This window comes from Podarcis melisellensis, assembly GCF_964234715.1.
Source record: "Podarcis melisellensis genome assembly, chromosome: 9".
NCBI lineage: Eukaryota > Metazoa > Chordata > Lepidosauria > Squamata > Lacertidae > Podarcis > Podarcis melisellensis.
This window is the reverse complement of record NC_138541.1, coordinates 54,219,990-54,239,770: the sequence shown is the minus strand read 5'-3', so window position 1 is coordinate 54,239,770 and position 19,781 is coordinate 54,219,990. Positions and strand designations below refer to the sequence as shown.

Sequence of the window (19,781 nt, the reverse complement as noted above, 5' to 3'; positions counted from 1 at the left end):
TTTAGAGTGCATTGAACTTCTCATCCTATAACGTTGCTCTTAATGGAGTCCTTTGCTACTGAATGAGTTACCATCAAATATTTCTAGGTGCCAACATGCTATTCAGTAGTAGGAGACATGGAACTTGCTGTCAGCCGTGATGTTTTTTGCTCCCGGTCTTCAGAGAGCAACATGGTGGCTTATACTTTAATTCAAAACTAATGATGGGAACAAGTTTAAGTGGAGCTAGGTAAGCAACCTGACCCTTCTCATGCCACCTTGCCAGCTGCTACGATGCATGCACCATGGCTTACTCTTCTGTTGCTCTCGCTCCTGCCCCTTGCATGTGAGCAGAGAGATCATGGTAGCTGCCTCTTAGTAGCCAACAAGGCCCAATCAGACATGGGGCCTTACGTTGTTGGGTCTATTGCTTTGTAGTCTTGACTCCCGGCCCATACCCCCCAAGTGCAGCCACCCAAGCCTTTAAAAGCATGTTTTAAAGTTTAAGGGCCCTGGATATATGATTCTTCTGTTGAGGCTGAGCAGATTAAAAACAAGGCAGCCCTGACGTTTGAACGGAGCAAACCAGAGTCAGCAGTGAACCCTGCCTCCAGGTGGGCCTATTATGTCTGCACTGTTCCCGTGGACTCCAGTGACTTCAAAGTCCCTCCATCACCCACCTGGGGACAGGAAATGCCTTAGGTTTTGTTACAGGGAAGAGGATGCTACCATGAGACCTGACATAATGCATCATTTTGACTCTCTTCAGACTTCCGGTGAATTTAGTAGCTTCTCTGCTGTTCCTGCCCTTTCGCCCAAGCAAATTCCTGCTCCTGCTCCTGCACCAATAGTCTCTGCAGCTTGCTCCCATTGTTCTGCTTCAAATCAAGGGAGGCCCTACTGGGTTCTATTTCTCCTGAGCTGTTGCAGGCTGCATCACAGCCACCTCAGTTGTTGTCAGCTCAGTCTTCCTTACCTATGGCCTCCCCATCTCCCAAGTACCTCTCAGCTTGTGCACAAGGACAAAGATGGTTCAGGGGTGTGGAACATAAGGGGGTTCACAGCATAAGCTGCAAGCAATCTTCTTCACCCTTCAGGCTTTCAGTTGGCTTCTGGGTTTTGTTAGCTTGTTTGCCAAGTCTTGGTCCCTACATTCAATAGGACAGCAAAGGCACATCTGAACATCTCCTTGTTTGACCAAAGGCCCATCTCTTTCTCTCAGAAGCCCAACATACATAAGTATATTTTCTAAGATAAGCATAGCCAAACTGGTGCATTCCAGATGTTGTGAACTGCAGCTGCCATCCCTGATAAGTAGCCAGGGTGGCAGAGGCTCATGGGAGCTCTTATTGAAAACATCTGTTGGGTTCAACATTGGCTACCCTTGTTCTTCTAAGCACTCTTTTCCAAGGAAGTCATTGCTCGGTGGACAGTGTATTCATAACCCTCTAGCAGCAGGCAGATTCAAGAGAGATTTGAGAGAGGTGTGATACTAAACAGCTGACAACTGCTTTCCTACTTGATTTACACTACAGTGGTACCTCTGGATGCGAAGGATCCATTCCGGGGCCCCATTCGCAACCTGAGCAGAACGCAACCTGCGTCTGCACATGCATGATTTGCCACTTCTGCGCATGCGCGTAAATGCGGAGTAACCCATTCCGCTACTTCCGGATCGCTGCAGAACGCAACCTGAAAAGATTTAACCTGAAGCGTCTTTAACCCGATGTATGACTGTACTGTAAGAAAAAAAAAATACCACACTAGTGAAAGCTTCTTTTATTCCTATTTGGTAAACACTTTCCCTCCGAATACAGATTTCACAATACTATCTTGAAATAATGGCTAGCCTTTCTTTCCTCTGCCACATTGTTGAACAGGTCCTTAATTAGAATCTAGGTTAAGACAGTTGCTGTTATTGCTAGCTGTTCAATAGAAACTTTGAGAATTAACATTCTGTTCAGGATTACAAATCAATACAGGTAACTAGCTCTGTTTAATAAGCTATTGAGATGGATCAGTAAAAACTACTCCATAATACTGGTAGCATTTGTGAAGTTCTACAGCTTTCAGAAAGCCAAAGATTAACCGTATGTACTTGGAACCTGCAGGCTCATCTGTTTATGATAGAACTGGTGAGTGTGTTCTTGAGTTAGAAATGGTATGCCATATTCTGATAGCTGGCAGAACACAGAACGAAGAAGTGGTTTATAAATTGCATTCTCTCATCTTTTTGTCAGCCTGCTTGAGCGAGATCCATGTATTCAACATACTTGAGCGCAACTTGGCCCACACAAAGTGGTTATTCAGCCCAAATATCTGAGCAGCAAACTGGGCAGCACCTTCGGGTGAAAGAATTGTGGAACAGCCAAGACCTGTTTAAAAATAAAAAGGAAAATTATAGCCTTTGTTTTGTCCATCTGTATATGACTGCAGGCAAATGCAGTTACCATAATTAAGCTAAACCCTGAATTTTTCAGTTATAACCAAACCTCAGAAAAGTGGGCTTGGGAGGAAGAGATTTCCAACCACTAGAGGGCAGTACAACACTACTCAAACTTGTCCTGGTCCAATTCTAAAACTGCTCTGAAGAGCCATTATGTATAATTTTAACTTAAGTTTTGCGTTGTACAGTGCATCTAGTCTAACGAAGACCTGAAGACTCTGAAAGTCCCGCTTTTCTGTTTGTCAAGGATATTTGGAGCCCTGATAGCTCTAGATATTTTAAAAATGTGCCAGAAATATGCTTAACTGCTCAGACTAGGTATGTTTTCAGGAAATGCACTGGGAGACTCTCTTCAAAAAGCTCTCTCTCTTGCTGTCCTGTTTTTCCCCCCTTTCCACTCCAACCACTATTCAACACAATTTGTAAACTACACAGAATTAAGTAGATATGCCTTATCAACATGATTGGAAAAGACTGAGCAGAATATACACAACAAGGGCTAAAACTCTAAAATCTACAGTTGGGCAATACCTTTTATTAGGCCCATTAAAAGGCCATAGATTGCTTAATTAGCCACAGGCCTGGGAGAAGGAGGTAGTTTTTGCCTTGGTGCCTAAAGATACGTAATGAAGGCGTCAGGCGAGCCTCCCTGGAGAGAGCATTCGAAAAATAGGGAGCCACCCTAGAAAATGCACATTAACTTTGAAGTAAGCCCCGATTAAGTATGTGTCTGGTGTGAGCAGTTTTGATCAAATTACGGGCAACGGCATGCTTTGACCTTGAAAAATTTACTGCCTCTTTGCAAACAGCAATTTGTTTCAAGGGCAGGTACTTACCATTGGGCAGCCTCAGAGATGACCATATATCCTGAGCACCCCAGTCGGCCGAGAGTGGAGGACAGTTTATAACAGGATATGCTGTGTTTCCAGACATCACAGGTCCCAGACCATTGCTTCTTCCAGCTACTGCTACAAACACTGTAGGAATTCCATCACCTAATAATGGACACAAAAATACCTAGCATCAAACACTATGCATGCCTTCCTCCACCCTTTTCCCAGGAAAACTGTTTTGTTACAGGAATAGACATAACCTCCCGTGTTAGTCATTGTCAATTGATTTCAATGGGTCTAAGCTAAGTAACAATGACTATCACTCTAGCTTTAAACAAAATCAGTTTTACCTTCATATTCAGCTTTGATCCTAAGCGTCTCATCTGGTCCTTTGTGAGCAGAGGTCACTCGTAATTCACAAGGAATGCCAAAGTTCCCACAAGCCTTTTTTATTTTTTCGCAGTGTGCAAGATCTGAAGTGGATCCCATTAGCACAACCACCCTGCCTTGGCTCTGTGGTTTCAACAAAAGCTAGCAGAAAGGAAAGTCAAAGGACAATTTTAAGTACTTGCATGAGAGGCAAAGAGAATTATCTGTCTCACGCAGGCTAGTGCTAATACCTCCACTCTTTCAGCTACCCATTCAAAGTTTCTTTTCACCATCTGCAGTGCTTCAGGAGTCACTTCTTTGAGATCGCGGTAAGACTAAAAGAAAAAGGAAACAAAATACATTCCACTGGTGAAGGCAAGCCAATTTGAGTCTTAATTCAATTGAGGTGCTAATAAACCAGTTTCACATATTCGCACTAATGTGTTTTATTTATCATTGGTAAATTTGAATTAACAACATCAAATGAATTCCGTACATTTAAAAATTATTTTCACATTTATTTCACTATAAAAAAAAATCAGTTACTCACATGGGATTGATAATACCAGTATTTTATTAGTTACATGAGGGTCATTTGGTTTTTTTAAATAACCAATTATGAAAATTACATTTGATTGTGCGGAATTCATGACATTATGATTATTTTAAGCTATACTCCCACAATCAACAGCCAATCCTGCACCCCCCACAGATCTTTTACCCAAAGTTGGGTCACTGGGTACGAAGGTAAGAAGAGTTGAAATTCAAAACCTCAGTGGATTTAAAAGCTGGGCCTGGGGTTAGCATCCTATTCAGCTTGTAACAGGTGCCCAAGATAATAAGGATGTTTCTCGACAGAGCAAGAATAACTGTTTTAAAAGACGGTGCCAAAACACAAAAAGCCAGCTTGCTGTTACGACACCAAGCAGAGGGATTTTCAATCATTGTGAGAATAGAGCTTCATGGTGCCTTCACTCTCCTTTCTCCCTTTAAATACTTTTGGAAGACAGGTGTCTAGTGCAGTTTCAGTGGCACAGCTCTCCCCCCACGGAGGAGGCTATGTACATTCTGGACCCATGCTGAGAACATAGCACTCTCTTTATAATGTGCCATACAGGTCAAAGCATAAGTACAGTGGTGCCTCGCAAGACGAAATTAATTCGTTCCACGAATCTTTTCGTCTAGCGAATTTTTCGTCTTGCGAAGCACGAAATCCCATAGGAATGCATTGAAAATCAATTAATGCGTTCCTATGGTCAAAAAAAGTCCAAACAAAGCCAAATTTGGTACAACAAGAGTTTATTAAGTGCTCTTTAAAGTCACACATACTGTAAAGAGCATTTCAAAATTCAAACCCAGAATTTTTTAAAAAAAACAGCAGAGTGGCCCAATGGTCACAGAAAATCATAAAAATGCAGGAAAAAAACACAAGCTTCCAGATTCTTGCAAACCCCTCCCCAACTGTTCCCCCAGCCACCCAGCACACAGAAATTCAAATCCAGAATTTTTTTTAAAAAAAACAGCAGAGTGGCCCAATGGTCACAGAAAATCATAAAAATGCAGGAAAAAAACCACAAGCTTCCAGATTCTTGCAAACCCCTCCCCAACACCAAGTCCCTGAATTCCAAACACCCCAACCCAAAATCCAACCCCCCCCCCAAAAAAGTTTTACAGTAAAAGCTTAACTTACCAAATGGCTGCAAAAGAAGTTTTGGAAAAGCTTCAAAAATCACCAAAGTCTTTAAAAACCTCAAAAAAGGCTACTATGTACACTGCGTTCTATGAGTTGCACCTCAAAGTCAAGTTGCAACTGTATTAATGGTGTTAAGAAAAAGGAAACAAACTTGCAAGACGTTTTCGTCTTGCGAAGCAAGCCCATAGGGAAATTCGTCTTGCGAAGCAGCTCAAAAAACGGAAAACCCTTTCGTCTAGCGGGTTTTTCGTCTTGCGAGGCATTCGTCTTGCGGGGCACCACTGTAGTTCCCTTCACTACACAGTGGTACCTTGGTTCTCAAACGCCTTGGTACTCAAACAACTTGGAACCCAAACACTGCAAACCCGGAAGTAAGTGTTCCTTTGAGAACTCTTTTTGGAAGCTGAATGTGCTCCGCAACAGTGTTACGCTTCCGATTTGAGTGCCATGCTTCCGTTTTGAGTGTTATGCTGAGGTCTGTCTCTTTTTGCTACTTATTTTTAGTTTTTGCAGCTCTTTTGTTTTTGTGACTGTGTGGAACCCAGTTCAGCCACTGATTGATTGATTGATTGATTGATTGATTGTGTGACTGCAGTACATTGTTTATTGCTTTCATTTTATGGATCAATGGTCTCGTTAGATAGTAAAATTCATGTTAAATTGCTGTTTTAAGGGTTGCTTTTTAAAGTCTGGAATGGATTAATACATTTTGCATTACTTTTTTGGGGAAAGTGTGCCTTGGTTTTGGAATGCTTTGGGTTTAGAACAGACTTCCGGAACAGATTAAGTTTGGGAAGCAAGGTACCACCATACTTAGGGCAATCCAGGCTATGAAGCTGCAAGCACAGAGTTTCTGCAGCAGTAGGGAAAGAGCAAAAGACAGCTCAGAATACTGGCTTAATAGTAAAAGTAACAAAAAACAAACAACCATAAGCATAGAATTACCTGCTTGTCTTTCTGCTGTTTTCTGTCTCCAGATGGCCACAATCGCCAAGAATCATTATCAATGACATCAGCAAGAACAATCTCTTTTGTAGCTACATTCACACCAAACTCAACCTAATAATATCCCAAAGGAAAGTGGGGAAAAGTTGAAGTTAGCTAATTTATTGTTGCTTTCAAATTGGCACACACTTTTAAAAGATCACGTCATTATACCTTCATGTCCACTAAAGTACAGTTCAGGGGCTGCCATGCTTTTTCAAGTATTTCAAAAATGGCTCGAGTAGACTGGGCCATAATGTCAACTTCAGTCTGTCCAATTTCAAGGCCTGCAAACTTGAACTTAACTTCAATGAGTTGCTCTTCAGACCACTGTGGATCATTGGCTGCATCATCCTGTTAAACAAACAGTGCATTTTATTTAGAACAGCTTCACACTTCCACCAGGCACCCAGTTCAAAAAGCACACCCCATCATTTTGGGGGGAAAGAACTGGAAATTTCTGGAACGTGTTATTGACTCAAGTACCGTATTTTTTGCTCTATAAGACTCACTTTTTCCCTCCTAAAAAGTAAGGGGAAATGTGTGTGCGTCTTATGGAGCGAATGCAGGCTGCGCAGCTATCCCAGAAGCCAGAACAGCAAGAGGGATTGCTGCTTTCGCTGTGCAGCGATCCCTCTTGCTGTTCTGGCTTCTGGGATTCAGATTTTTTTTTCTTGTTTTCCTCCTCCAAAACCTAGGTGCGTCTTGTGGTCTGGTGTGTCTTATAGAGCGAAAAATACGGTACATCGTTTTTACTTGATGCATCAACAAGTTTATTTTGAACAAATCCTTAATCTGTCAATACCTAACAATTAAAAGCCGCCATCAATCAAAATAATCATTCTGACTCTGACAGCAGTACAGACACATCCATCATTCATATTTATTCATTATCTTGCTCTTCCTCTCAAAAGAAGTACGGTATGTTTCTGTGAGAGATTTATAATGGGAAGTTTAGTTTTACCACAGTGGTTCCCAGTTAGCTAAGTACTGTAGCCACCCTGTTTTTCAAAAGCCAAGCCATGGACCCGCTACTTTTGAAAAAGTTGTTGTTATCTCTGTGTTAGTTTTTGTTATGTGAATGGTGCCACCGTGCAAAAGCAGACCATGCATATTCCATGAGAGTCACATGAGCACCCCTCCTCCCCCCCCAAAAAAATCCAGGATGTCCCAGTCAACAGGTATGTGCCACAGACCCACTGGGTGGACTACGCGGATCCCTGAGGTCCACGCAGTGCCAGATTTACATATAAGCTAAACAAGCTATAGCTTAGGGCCCCACTCTCTTGGGGGCCCCAAAAAAATTAAAGGAAAAAAACTAGATGTACATTTCCAAAATCTAAGATAAAAAACAAATAAAATAAATCCTACATACAGCAACAGTGTTTTAAGTTGTGTAGGCTCCTATGTGTAAGTAATGGCCCCCGCCTGCTAGTCTGCTCCCTAAAATATCACTGGTTTGCTCATTTCTATATATAGGGTGCCTACATTCTGCATGGAGTGGTTGCATGGCAACATGTGCAAATGGCTTTAAATACCTATTAGGTCCATAAATTACCATATAGCATATATTCAACACAAAAAACAGTGACAATTTGTTGTGGACAAAGGGCAGCTGGACATATGAAGGGCCCCATTGCCTTCAGTAGCTTAGGGTCTCATCGAACCTAAATCTGGCCCTGCACGGACCACCAATTTTACCATGTCATGGTTTTAACATATTACTGAAATAGAATGACTTCAGTCATTCCCAAAAGTCTATTAGAATCAGCTGATGTCTGGTATCCCATGACCACCATGACAGCCAAGCCATATCTACATTACCCACCTTATAAAACATCTCAATCTTAGGTGGGTTAAAGCGGTAGCCTTCCTCGACGCCAGGGTTTCTCTTCAGGAAAGAACCTGTAGCAATTCTTCTGCAAACCCATTCAATTGGAATCATTTCGCAGTGAGCAGCGATGAATGCCGTGTCACTGTGTTTCCTCACAAAAGCAGTTTTAATTCCTGAAAAAGGAATTAAACAGCACATTAGTCCTATGACTGAAACACGCTTCTAAATCCAAGAGTGGTGGTGGTGGGGAAACAAAATCTATACGCCTATAACACAGAAAAGACATTTCAAGAGTTTGGCACAGCAATTTCGACCTGCAGAAAATTGATGGGCGAAGCATACAGAAATAAGCAATGTTAGGAGACAAATACTATAGATATAAGAAGCAAATAGCAGCTGGGAGAGACACAACTTGGGAGTGGGAAAAGAAAATTTACTTTCCCTCTTTAATCTTTGTAATTGTCTGGAGTACAGTTATGGATGGTCCGAAGCCAAGGAGGTTTTATACAGCAACTTAGAAGCCCATCCCATTGTGTCCATGAGCTTTACTTCCACATGCATAGGATTTCAGCCTCAGCATTCCATGCAAGTTAATACAAGATGTTTGGCAACCACTATGGCTCTCTGAACTCAAACCTGTTAGTTGCTGTCAAGGACCAGGTAGCAGGAGAATATTATGAATCTTTGAGAAGGAGCAGGTAGTATAGTAAATGAAGCTTTAGAGCCAGTACAGTGGTACCTCAGGTTACATACGCTTCAGGTTACAGACTCCGCTAACCCAGAAATAGTACCTCAGGTTAAGAACTTTCCTTCAGGATGAGAACAGAAATCGTGCTTCAGTGGCGCGGCAGTAGCAGGAGGCCCCATTAGCTAAAGTGGTACCTCAGGTTAAGAACAGACCTCTGGAACAAATTATGTACTTAACCCGAGGTATCAGTTGGTGGAAACTGGGGGAGGGGAGAAAACTCATGTCCTGCTTGTGAGTTTCCCACAGGCATCTTGTTGGCCATTGTGAGAACAGAATGCAAGACTAGATGGACCATTGGCCTGGTTCACCCAACTCTTATTAGGTTTTTATGCTCTTTGAGGAAGAGTGGGGGGAAAGGTTAAATGACGTAGTTTACACAGCAATCTCTTCCCAAAAGGAACACCATCACATATTCTGGGAGCGCAGCATTTAGTTCAGCTTGGGAATCTGCAGCACTAATCTGGAAGAGATACAGACCTTCTGGCCTCCAAAAAGGTAGGCAATGTTTAAACCAGCAAAGTTTCAATGGTTCAGGGGGGTTCACTTTGAAGCAGGAGAAAGGGCTCTAATCGAGTTAATTTTTAAACCAAAGAGCTTGCTCAATACAGCCATTTCCTCACAGCACACTGGCCTGAAGTTCGAAAAGCTCATTCTAATATAATGATGCAAGTTTTATTAGAACTTTTGAATAACCTATAGTTTGCAAGGGCTATTCTTTGTCCCACAGACTTTAATGTACAAAGGTTGTAATACAAGGCTACTGGCCACGACTGCAATCATGGCCCAAATTCTTCGGAATAATCCACACGCACTCAGATAAGGCATAAGGAGACTCATAACACTCACATGTGCCACAGAAATTTGCCTGTGCAATGGGATCTTCAGTTTCTTTTCTCGCTCCTAAAATCTGCCCCAGAGCCTCCATCAACCCTTCAGATATGGGGGGGGGGATACACCAGATGGTGGGAGAAGCCTCACTGTGCTAGTGGATATTCAACTGCACTGGCATTTGGTCTCACCTGAAGTGTAGTAACTGGGGAGTCCCTGGTTCAACTCTCACCTCAAGCCACAAACTCACTAAAAGGTAAAGGTACCCCTGCCCGTACGGGCCAGTCGTGTCTGACTCGAGGGTTGCGTGCTCATCTCACTCTAGAGGCCGTGAGCCGGCGCCGTCTGAAGACACGTGGCCAGCGTGACGAAGCTGCAGCTGGCGAGCCAGCACCAGCGCAGCACACGGAAATGCCGTTTACCTTCCCGCTATAAAGCGATACCTATTTATCTACTTGCACTTAAGAGCGCTTTCAAACTGCTAGGTGGGCAGGAGCTGGGACCGAACGACGGGAGCTCACCCCGCCGCAGGGATTCGAACCGGCGACCATACGATCGGCAAGTCCTAGGCACTGAGGTTTTACCCACAGCGCCACCCGCGTCCCACAAACTCACTAGGTAGCTTTAAAATACTTCCCCCTCAGCCTCTGCTATCTCCCCATTAGCAATATTTGGATAATACCAGGATACCTTCTATGGCGTTTGTAAGACTTAATGTATGTGAAGTAGTTTGAACACTCAAAATGTAGTATGAATACATCTAGGGTTACATCTGTTTTGAACAGACAATGCGGAATGCTTTAAACTGCTTAAAATTCATTTGGTCACAAATAAGGGGCAAATACATGCTAAAGCCTACTGCCTGAGCAAGGCCTTTAAATGTCATCAGTGGAACTGGAGGACCCAGGCATTCCATGTAACCTATGTGCAAGGAATGAATAGCTTTATCATTTTTACATGGGCTATTTCCCCCAGAAACGTTGGTGTTGCAATCTTGAGAATGCATCCCATGTGGTCAAAATAGTACTTAACACATACTAGATTCCCTATTACCAGGTGGACAGTGTATTCATAAGTTGCAAAGCGATGTAGCCTCATAGTGACTGATTATGGTTTTATTGCTATACACTGTTTTGCCAGTAAGTGGTTTCCCCCAATGCAGCTCCATAATTCCCGCCACCTACCAGCCTCCTGGAGCAACTGAAACACACAGCTTGTTGTTGTATTTGAGATTGCGGCCTTCCCTTCCATGAGATCTCTTCTAGCTGCATTTCCGGCTGTTATCTGGTCTTTTGATTGAAGCAGAACACATCCCGGGAGATTTGGCAATTCATAGACTTCTTTTGTTTTCCCCTCATTTATTTTTTTGCCAAGTTTAAGTTCTGGTGGAGGATGGAAAAATACAATATAAATTGTTAGGTTCTGAAAGCAGCTTTGCAATACAATTAGGAATCCTAGCAACTTACAACCCTTCATCTTGGAACCCTATTGTATGTTTCCCCCCCCAGAAGTAATTTGCACTTTATTGAGTGGATCTTACTGTGAGGTAAACCTCAGTCCCTCCACAAAAGCAGATGCAAATCGGATGGCAAGGGTCCCAGCTCAACTAATATGCATGCAACTTTCATTGCAAGGCTAGCTGCATTCACATTTTCGGATACACAGTATTCAAAACGATAAAAGAGACAAATATTAGAGACTATGAAAACTTCCCTGGAGCAAGACCTTGGCAGAACTTGCTTATAACCATACGACTGAACAGCAGATGTAATTCTGAAGATGGTCCAGAAACTGCAATTACCGTATTTTTTGCACCATAACACTCACTTTTTTCCTCCTAAAAAGTAAGGGGAAATGTCTGTGCATGTTATGGAGGGAATGCCTACGGGTGGCATGCCTAGGATTTTCCTCCTCTAAAAACTATGTGCGTGTTATGGTCGGGTGCGTGTTATAGAGCGAAAAATACGGTAGTTCAAAATATGGCTGCAAGGGTGTTAGCTGCTATTGAGTGTTACAGCCACATTGTGGTTTGCAAACTACACTGGTTCTCAGTTTATTTCCAGACTCGCTTCTGGAAATAAAGTTAGATATTGAGTAGGCCCTTTAGATTTTCCTGCCGTCTGACATACAGAGTATGGCTGCAGAGGAAAGAGCCTACTTGCTGATAAAACCCTCATTATGAAATGCTCTCCCTGGGGGGCTTACTCTGATGTCATTTCAGCACCAGGGGCCTTTTATATTACCAGGTTTTTAATAATTTTTTTTAAAAAATCATTTGTACATTCCTTTTATTCTTACTGTTTGTTTCTATTCCTGATGCCTGCTTTTTTTTTTACTATTAATTTAACACTAGCTTTACTCAGATTTTAACTTTTCGTCCACACTGGGAACCTTCAGAAGGATGCGGTATAAATCCCTTAAACCAGGCTTCCTCAACCTCGGCCCTCCAGATGTTTTGGCCTAAAACTCCCATGATCCCTAGCTAGCAGGACCAGTGGTCAGGGATGATGGAAATTGTAGTCTCAAAACATCTGGAGGGCCGAGGAAGCCTGCCTTAAACCAAATTACTGTATTTTTTTGCTCTATGAGACTCACTTTTTCCCTCCTAAAAAGTAAGGGGAAATGTGTGTGCGTCTTATGGAGCGAATGCAGGCTGCGCAGCTATCACAGAAGCCAGAACAGCAAGAGGGATTTCTGCTTTCACTGTGCAGCGATCCCTCTTGCTGTTCTGGCTTCTGAGATTCAGAATATATTTTTTCTTGTTTTCCTCCTCCAAAACCTAGGTGCGTCGTGTGGTATGGTGTGTCTTATAGAGTGAAAAATATGGTATATTGTACAATAGAAACTCCATTCTTCACGTGTGGATCCTTATGTAGTCCATTAAAACTTGGCTGGCTGGAACTCCACACTGCAACGTTGAAAGACACACTCAAATTCCAGTAATATCTATGAAAATGCCAAAGGGCATTTTAACCTGCACCTCCTGCACAGAAAGCATGCAGAGGATCGCATGGAACACTACATGCATCAAAATAACTGCATGCACTCCTTGTTTTATAGCAAATTTCAACTGCTTAACCAGCGCACACAGACTGTGAAAACAATCTGAGGCATGTGAAATCAACACAATTGCAAGTGTTGCTTCTTATACAAAGGAACTGGGGGTGGGGAGGGAGCACTGGATTATTCACCTTAGTCGTCAGTAGAGCTTTTGACAAAAAGACAAGCGCAACTAAAGTGTAATCTGAATGAGCAACATAAAACTTTTGAAACTCCCCTTTCTCAAGCAGCAGATCTGTACAGTGCCCGCAGAAGAATCTCAGGAGAAAATGTCCTCCATGAAAAAAGGAATCTGCCTATAGGTATAACGCACGTTAAGGCTGTGTACCAGTTTCCTCCCGCAAGAAACTTTTGAAACAAAGCCCGGGGGGGGGACCGAAGACACGATTTCCCTACAATCCACATGGGGAGGTGGGATACGCGGGCAGGTCCCTGTGCTGGACGCCGCCACAGCCAGCTCTTTCCCTCCGGCAGCGCGGGCGAAGCGACTCACCTGAGCGTATGGGAGGCATCGCAGAGACCGCTTGGAGAGACGCCTAGGAGAGGACAAAGCCAAGTTAGCAACGCACGAAGACAAGCGCAGCGAGAGAGGGAAGCGACCCGAAAAAGAAGCGCGTTCGGAGTCCGGAGGCACTTTTGGGGCTGCGTACGAAGGCGGGGGGGGGGACGGCGGAAGGGGGCGGGGCGCGGTTGCAAAAACCCGCCAATGCTTCCACCTCATTGGAAAGGGAAGGGGTTGGGCCACCTAAAACTCTCCGCCGGGGCCACATCCTGCCTTCCAGCCCCCTTTCCTCCACCCACGGAGGGAGGGATGTTTTTAACACACACACCCCGCTCACAACCCTTTGGTAGCGCTCCTCCAATCTGAGGCGAGCGCCCGCCGACGCCCCCTTCCCCCGCGCGAAAACCGAAGTCTCCTCCCCACCCCTTTATTCCCTCAAACCCCGTTTCCATAAGGGGGGGGGAATAACCCCTTCCGTGGCGCGCAAAGCCCAGCTCCCTCCGCCCTTCGTGGTCCCCTCAGCACTTCAGCCACCCATTTACAGTCTCAGAGCCACTGGGCAAAACTCGCCCTCAGAAGCGCGCGCGCAGAGAGAGAAATAGGGAAACAAAGTTAACTTGTGGAGAAAGAGAAAGAGCGAGCGGGAGCTAACTTGTGTCCAAAGGCAGATACAAAGTAGCCCCCCCCGCCCCGAAGGCGACCTCTCTTGCTCCTCTGGGGTGGGCAAAGCAACTCCACCACGCGGGCGCGCGGGGCAGCCCCGAGGCGGGGAATTTCGCCCCTTCGCAATGTATGCATGTAAATGAGGCGGGCGCAAGGGGTGGGCGCGGAGAGGAACTCGCGCCTCTGAGGCCGCCGCCTCCTTCTCCTCCTCCTTCTCCTCCGCCCCCCCCCCCTCAAACCCAGGCGGCGGCGGCAGGAGGCAGCAGCGGCAATAACAGAAGCAGCTGCGCTGACAACAACACGTGTTCGCTCGGGCACCATGGAATTCGAGGAGCTGGGGATTCGGGAGGAGTGCGGCGTGTTCGGGTGCATCGCCTCCGGCCTGTGGCCCACGGAGCTGGACGTGCCCCATGTGATCACGCTGGGGCTAGTGGGGCTGCAGCACAGGTAGGGGACACGGCGGGGGTGGGGGTGGGCAGGCGGTCTGGGGAAGCGGGGGGAGGGTGGGTTGCTTGGAAGGCCTGGGCGCAGGTTGTGGGGGCTCGATGCACCCCGTTAGGGCAAGCTCCCTACAAAGGCAACTGTTGCGTGCAACCGCGCGCCAGTCCTGTATGCAACTGCTGGGGAGAAAGTGCATTTAAACCGGTGGGGGCGGGATTGGGGTTTTTGGGTTGTGCATTCTTGGGATCGGGCTGCGCCGAGAGGCAGTAAAGAAGCGCACAGCCGTGCCCCACCTCCATGCACGCGTGTGCTGAGTGGAATTGATTTCCTGGGTTTCGCCTTTGTAAATGTATGCATCCTACGGCCCTCGCTTTTTGCTGCAGTTCCCTACATTGAAGTCCGGTAGTTGCAGGTAAGTTTAGAACTGCAGCGGTATGCAAAACCAGGGCTGGCATCAAACTTGCACAGCATCCAGATCCTAATTATTGTCATACTCAGAACCGTGTGAACCCCCATTATATCCTGCCACAAACTCTATTGTTTCGCCTAAGCACTTGGAACAGCTTAGTTTCCTGCTTGGCTAGTGCATGCTAGAGCACAAGCACTCTGGTTTATCTCATGATGTTTTTACATATATAGATGCAGGGCAGGAACTATGCAGAATGCATCATTGTGACTGTGAACACACCATGCATTTAAAGCCCGTTGCCTCCCCCAAACACGCCTGGAAACTCAGATTTACCCCCTGGCAGAGCTAGATTCTCAGAGCTACAAATCCTGGAGTAATTTAACAATCAACCCCTCTTCTGAGGGAACTCTGGAAATTGCAGCTCTGTGAGGGGATGGGGGGGGGTCTCTTAACAACTCTCAGCTTCCTTAATAAACTACAAGTCCTAGAATTCTTGGGGAGGGGAGAGCCATGACTGTTTATAAAGTGGTATAGAATTTTAAATGCAGAGTGTGACTGTAGCCCAATTGCTGCTCATGGGAAATTAGAGGGGTGCGAAGAGAGATACAGTACGTAAAACTGTAGCAACAGTAGCTCTAATTCTTCCATCCAGAAGTACCCATTTAATTAGGCACTGCACTTCCAATGCACTGACCATATCTGACAATGGCTCGTAAGGTTCTGAGCACCTGAACACTGCAATCTTATGCACATTTGCTGGGAAGCAAATCCTAGGAAAGTCAGTGGGACTCGACTTCTGAGTAAATGTGCATACGACTGTGCTGCACATCTCTGCTTGGGGCTTGCTTTGTCATCAAAATACTTGCTAAGCATTGGCTTGTCTCATCTAGCCAAATATGACCAAACACCCTGAAAATAATAATGGCACACACCACAGTGGTAAAAATAGAACAATATAATAGATCATTTTGTGTATGCACTAATTTTACCCTAAAACCGGAGGTGAGCTGCATCCCTCTATTGATAGGCCCTACCCCTACATATGAGGGACGTGGGTGGCGCTGTGGTCTAAACCACAGAGCCTAGGGCTTGCCAATCGGAAGGTCAGCAGTTTGAATCCCCATGAGGGGGTGAGCTCCCGTTGCTCGGTCCCAGCTTCTGCCCACCTAGCAGTTCAAAAGCACATCAAGTGCAAGTAGATAAATAGGTACCACTCCAGTGGGAAGGTAAATGGCGTTTCAGTGCACTGCTCTGGTTCGTCAGAAGCGGCTTAGTCATGCTGGCCACATGACCCGGAAGCTGTCTGCGGACAAATGCCGGCTCCTTCGGCCTATAGAGTGAGATGAGCGGTCAACCCCAGAGTCGTCAGTGACTGGACCTAACGGTCAAGGGTACCTTTACCTTTACCACTACATATAGCTCACACTTCCATAGCTGCCTGACCTTTTCTCCTCTCTACTGACTTGTCAGTCCTTAATATCTCTTCATTCTTGTGCATGGACCATTTAATTTGTCATGTCACCCTGAGGTGCCTTGAATGATAGGCACCACGGGCAACATTGGCCTCTATCCCTCTTTCCTTCCCTTCCTCCCCTAATGTCCTCTTGCATCTCTGCCTCCCCAAGACTTGGCTATAAGCTCTGCACACCTGGCTATAAGCTCTGCAGGCGAATAGTGCCTCTGGGAGGCACCTCTCTTTGGGGCAAGGGGGGGGCAGCTCAGAGATCAGGGGCAGCAGCAGTAGCTGCCCAGAGGACTCCAGAGGAGAGGAGAGGAGGCTAAGGGAACACTCCATAAGGAAGGGTGTTTGAAGAAGTGTGAGAGGCTGCCAGCTCTGCAGGCAAGGGGTGACATAACAGGGGTGCTGCAGAAAGAATGTAGTTGGTTAAGGGAGCCATGGACTCAAAAAAGTCAAAAACCTCTCTAGTAGAGTACATGCCAACTTGACAGAGTAATGTATCCTTGGATGCATTCACACATTATGCCAAATCATAGATTAGTACCCCCTGCACAAGAAACAACACTAGCTTGGTTTGTGTGACACAGTAAGCCAAGCTTTAGTTTAGCAAGAGCATGTGGACTCCTAGAGAGGAGCTCACAGACACTTTGCTCCACAATCCCCTTTGCTGCTGTCTTACACTAGGTCAAGGTTTCGTTTAGCATGCACACCATCCAAACAGGGACTCATGGTTAAGCTCTGTTCCCCAACCACAAACTGGTTAGCGTTAGCCATGGTTCAGGAAAACAAAATAGTTTCAAACAGTGGTTGATGATCCTGGCTTGTTTCAGTTTCTTAAACCATAAATTACCTTGGCCGTAGTTCTTGGCTTGAACATTGTGGTCTGGTTTAAATTATCGTTCCATGATTTTTGAAGCCAAGAACAAGTGTTGAAGCAGACAGCCCATCCCCTTACTTTAGCACTTCATCTATGGTTTGCATTAAGCCAGAATTCCCTGTTAGCCCAACCTGGGGAATTCTGACTCAGTATCAGGAAACAGACCAGGAATACAAAGCAGGATGGTGATGCAAGTCCGAAGCAAAGCACCAAAGAGGTGCAGAAGGGCCTTATTGTTTTAGCGGGGCTTGCCCTTGGCCCCCGATGCTCATTCCAGGCTTCACAAGCAAGAAGAGGCATCTGGGGGAGTGCATGAGCCCAAGACTTGTTCTTGCAACAGTAAACTGTGACTTAGTATTACGTATGAATAATCAGGCCGATACGTTTGCATAGTTTTAGACATTGAGACATTTCGTTTTTGGCAACAGTGATGTATTCACATGAATCGGCACTAACAATCTGATCTGTAAAAAGAGTGTACAGGAGGCGGGCACCCCTCCACTCCTGTTTTTCACCTCCCTGCTGATGGTTGGTTCTCACTTTGACAGTGAGACAAGAACAGAGAAAAGAGCCTGGAGTGGCGGGTTGAGTTACAGTGAAACGGAATGGGAGGACTCTTGCACGGTACTTTTACTGTCCAAGACCCATCACTACCTGCTTGCTTCATATGTGACTTGAGCAGAGAAATGAAAGGCGATGGCCTCCTTGCACCCTTTGAATGAAGTCAGGGTGCAATTTGGAGAAAGACCTCTTAAAACCACACTGCAAATTACCTGTTGTATATGTTGCTGCTTCACACAAAATGGCATTGGTTCTGCCATGAATCATATGATTAAACTGAAGATAGTGAAATGGGGAAGGGGACTTTGAAGGCATCTGATTTGAGAAAGGCACATTAAAAATAATGCTTGCTTAAGTGTCCAGAAACTTTTCCATACGAGATGACATAGGTTTCAGTCTCATGAAGTGAGTGAATAGGCCTTTCAGCCAACAACAGTGCCGGATTAGGAAATCCTTCCTAAAAATAATACGATACTTGAGGTTTGGTATGTTAGGAACCTTGGGACACATTCCCACAACGATTAGTGTTTGGCTTCACCATGTACCTTATAATGGGTACATGGGTAAGTCCTTCTGAAGTTTTGTGTTGAGGCCAATTTCTACAAAAAATGTCACAGGTCTCAACCATGTACAGGCAATAACCGATTTATGTGCATCCAATTTATGCATGACTGTGTATGCGCTCATCATGGTTGACCTGGAAGTGGCCAGAAAAAGAGGTGGGATGGGCTTATGCACAGTCCACCATTGTGCATGGTGACCCAGAACGCAACTCCCATGCAAACAGGGAGTTGCCTGTACATGAGAATGCAACTCAACATACTCGAGGAGTTCTCTGGGGTACCCTAAAGCCTAAATACTAATAACATCCTTTATAGGATTCAAGCTTCATGTGTTCATATACAAAAGCTGTCTGTTGCAATGCCTGAGACATACATACTTCATCTGCTGTGCAAAACCACCGCAAGCTGTTAATCTATCAAATCTAGCCTTTTTGTTACTTGCAAACACGAGATAGGGTTGGTGAGTTATAAAACCTGTTACAAAACTAGGCTGTCCAATAAAGAAAGAAGACTGAGCAATATTATGAATATCTTGATCCAGTCACTTAATCCATGTTAATTAATAAAAGTTTGGGGCGGGGGGGAGACGTCATGTGAGTCCTTGACCCAGGCTGTTCTGCAACATGCCTTTTGGAACAAGCTTTGGGTTTGTTAATTTTTTGCTCCATTTTGAGAAATACTTTGGCAAGAATGGGATGTCCACAGACTATGGGAGTTACTGAACACATTCCACTTACTCCCAATCAGAACATTTGCGAGGCTGCCTCCCAATCTGAACATCTGGCAGGCAGCATGCATGGTAACATTTTAATGGAACAGCCATGAGATTCGTTACAAGGAAAAAGGAGGGAAGCGGAGCCCTCACAGTTTGCTTTAACCACTGTTGCAAAATATAAATAATTCTCAGAGGTGTTTTTTTTTGTTCTTTATGTTTGGGCCCTTTTTGCTTTCTGTCGTTGTAGAGTATATAAAGAGTTACTTCATTTCAAAAGATAAGATTTCTCGTGCTTTCAGAAAATGTGCTTTATCAGTTCATTTCTGGAGAATAAAAATCCTCCCCTGACCTCGCCTACATAACTTTTCAGGTCCTTGGGGAAACGGCTACAATTTTTTCCTCTGGCCTGATTTTTAGAGGGTCATTTTTGAGATTAAGGGTAGTGTCCAGGATTTAAGTCCCAAGCACTGCAATATTTCCTTGTAGGGGAGTCGCTCCACCCCTTTGATCATTTGGGTTGTCCTTTTCTGAACCTTTTCCAACTCTACAATATCTGTTTTGAAGTGAGGAAACCAGAACTGTACAGAGTATTCCAAAAGCAGTCACACCATAGATTTGTATAATGGCATGATATCAGCAGTTTTCAATTACTTTCCTAATTATCCCTAACATGGAATTTGCCTTTTTCGAAGCTGCAGCACATTGGGTTGATATCTTCATAGAGCTGTCCCCTATGACCCCAAGGTCTCATTCCTGGTCAGTTCAGACCCCCATGAGCATATATGTGAAATAAAAGATTGCCCCAATGTGCGTCGCT

At 44.8% G+C, this 19,781-nt stretch overlaps 2 protein-coding genes across 2 annotated transcripts in view; one reads left to right on the top strand and one right to left on the bottom strand.

The window, feature by feature from the left end:
- Positions 1-1,743: 1,743 nt before the first annotated feature.
- On the bottom strand, positions 1,744-13,445 carry LOC309377372 (multifunctional protein ADE2). Its single transcript, XM_081924574.1, has 9 exons — positions 13,268-13,445; positions 10,899-11,096; positions 8,133-8,311; positions 6,479-6,658; positions 6,266-6,379; positions 3,879-3,962; positions 3,609-3,789; positions 3,262-3,420; positions 1,744-2,354 (listed from the first exon to the last, which is right to left on the bottom strand). Exons 1-9 carry the CDS (start codon positions 13,284-13,286, stop codon positions 2,188-2,190), a joined length of 1,281 nt encoding a protein of 426 aa, XP_081780700.1. The 5' UTR covers positions 13,287-13,445; the 3' UTR covers positions 1,744-2,187.
- Positions 13,446-14,085: 640 nt separating this feature from the next.
- Positions 14,086-19,781, top strand: part of PPAT (phosphoribosyl pyrophosphate amidotransferase) — a 50,952-nt gene continuing 45,256 nt past the window's right edge. The window contains exon 1 of the mRNA XM_081924544.1: positions 14,086-14,386. Within this exon, the coding sequence (XP_081780670.1) occupies positions 14,259-14,386 (128 nt within the window). The 5' untranslated portion in view covers positions 14,086-14,258. The remainder of the gene's footprint in view (positions 14,387-19,781) is intronic.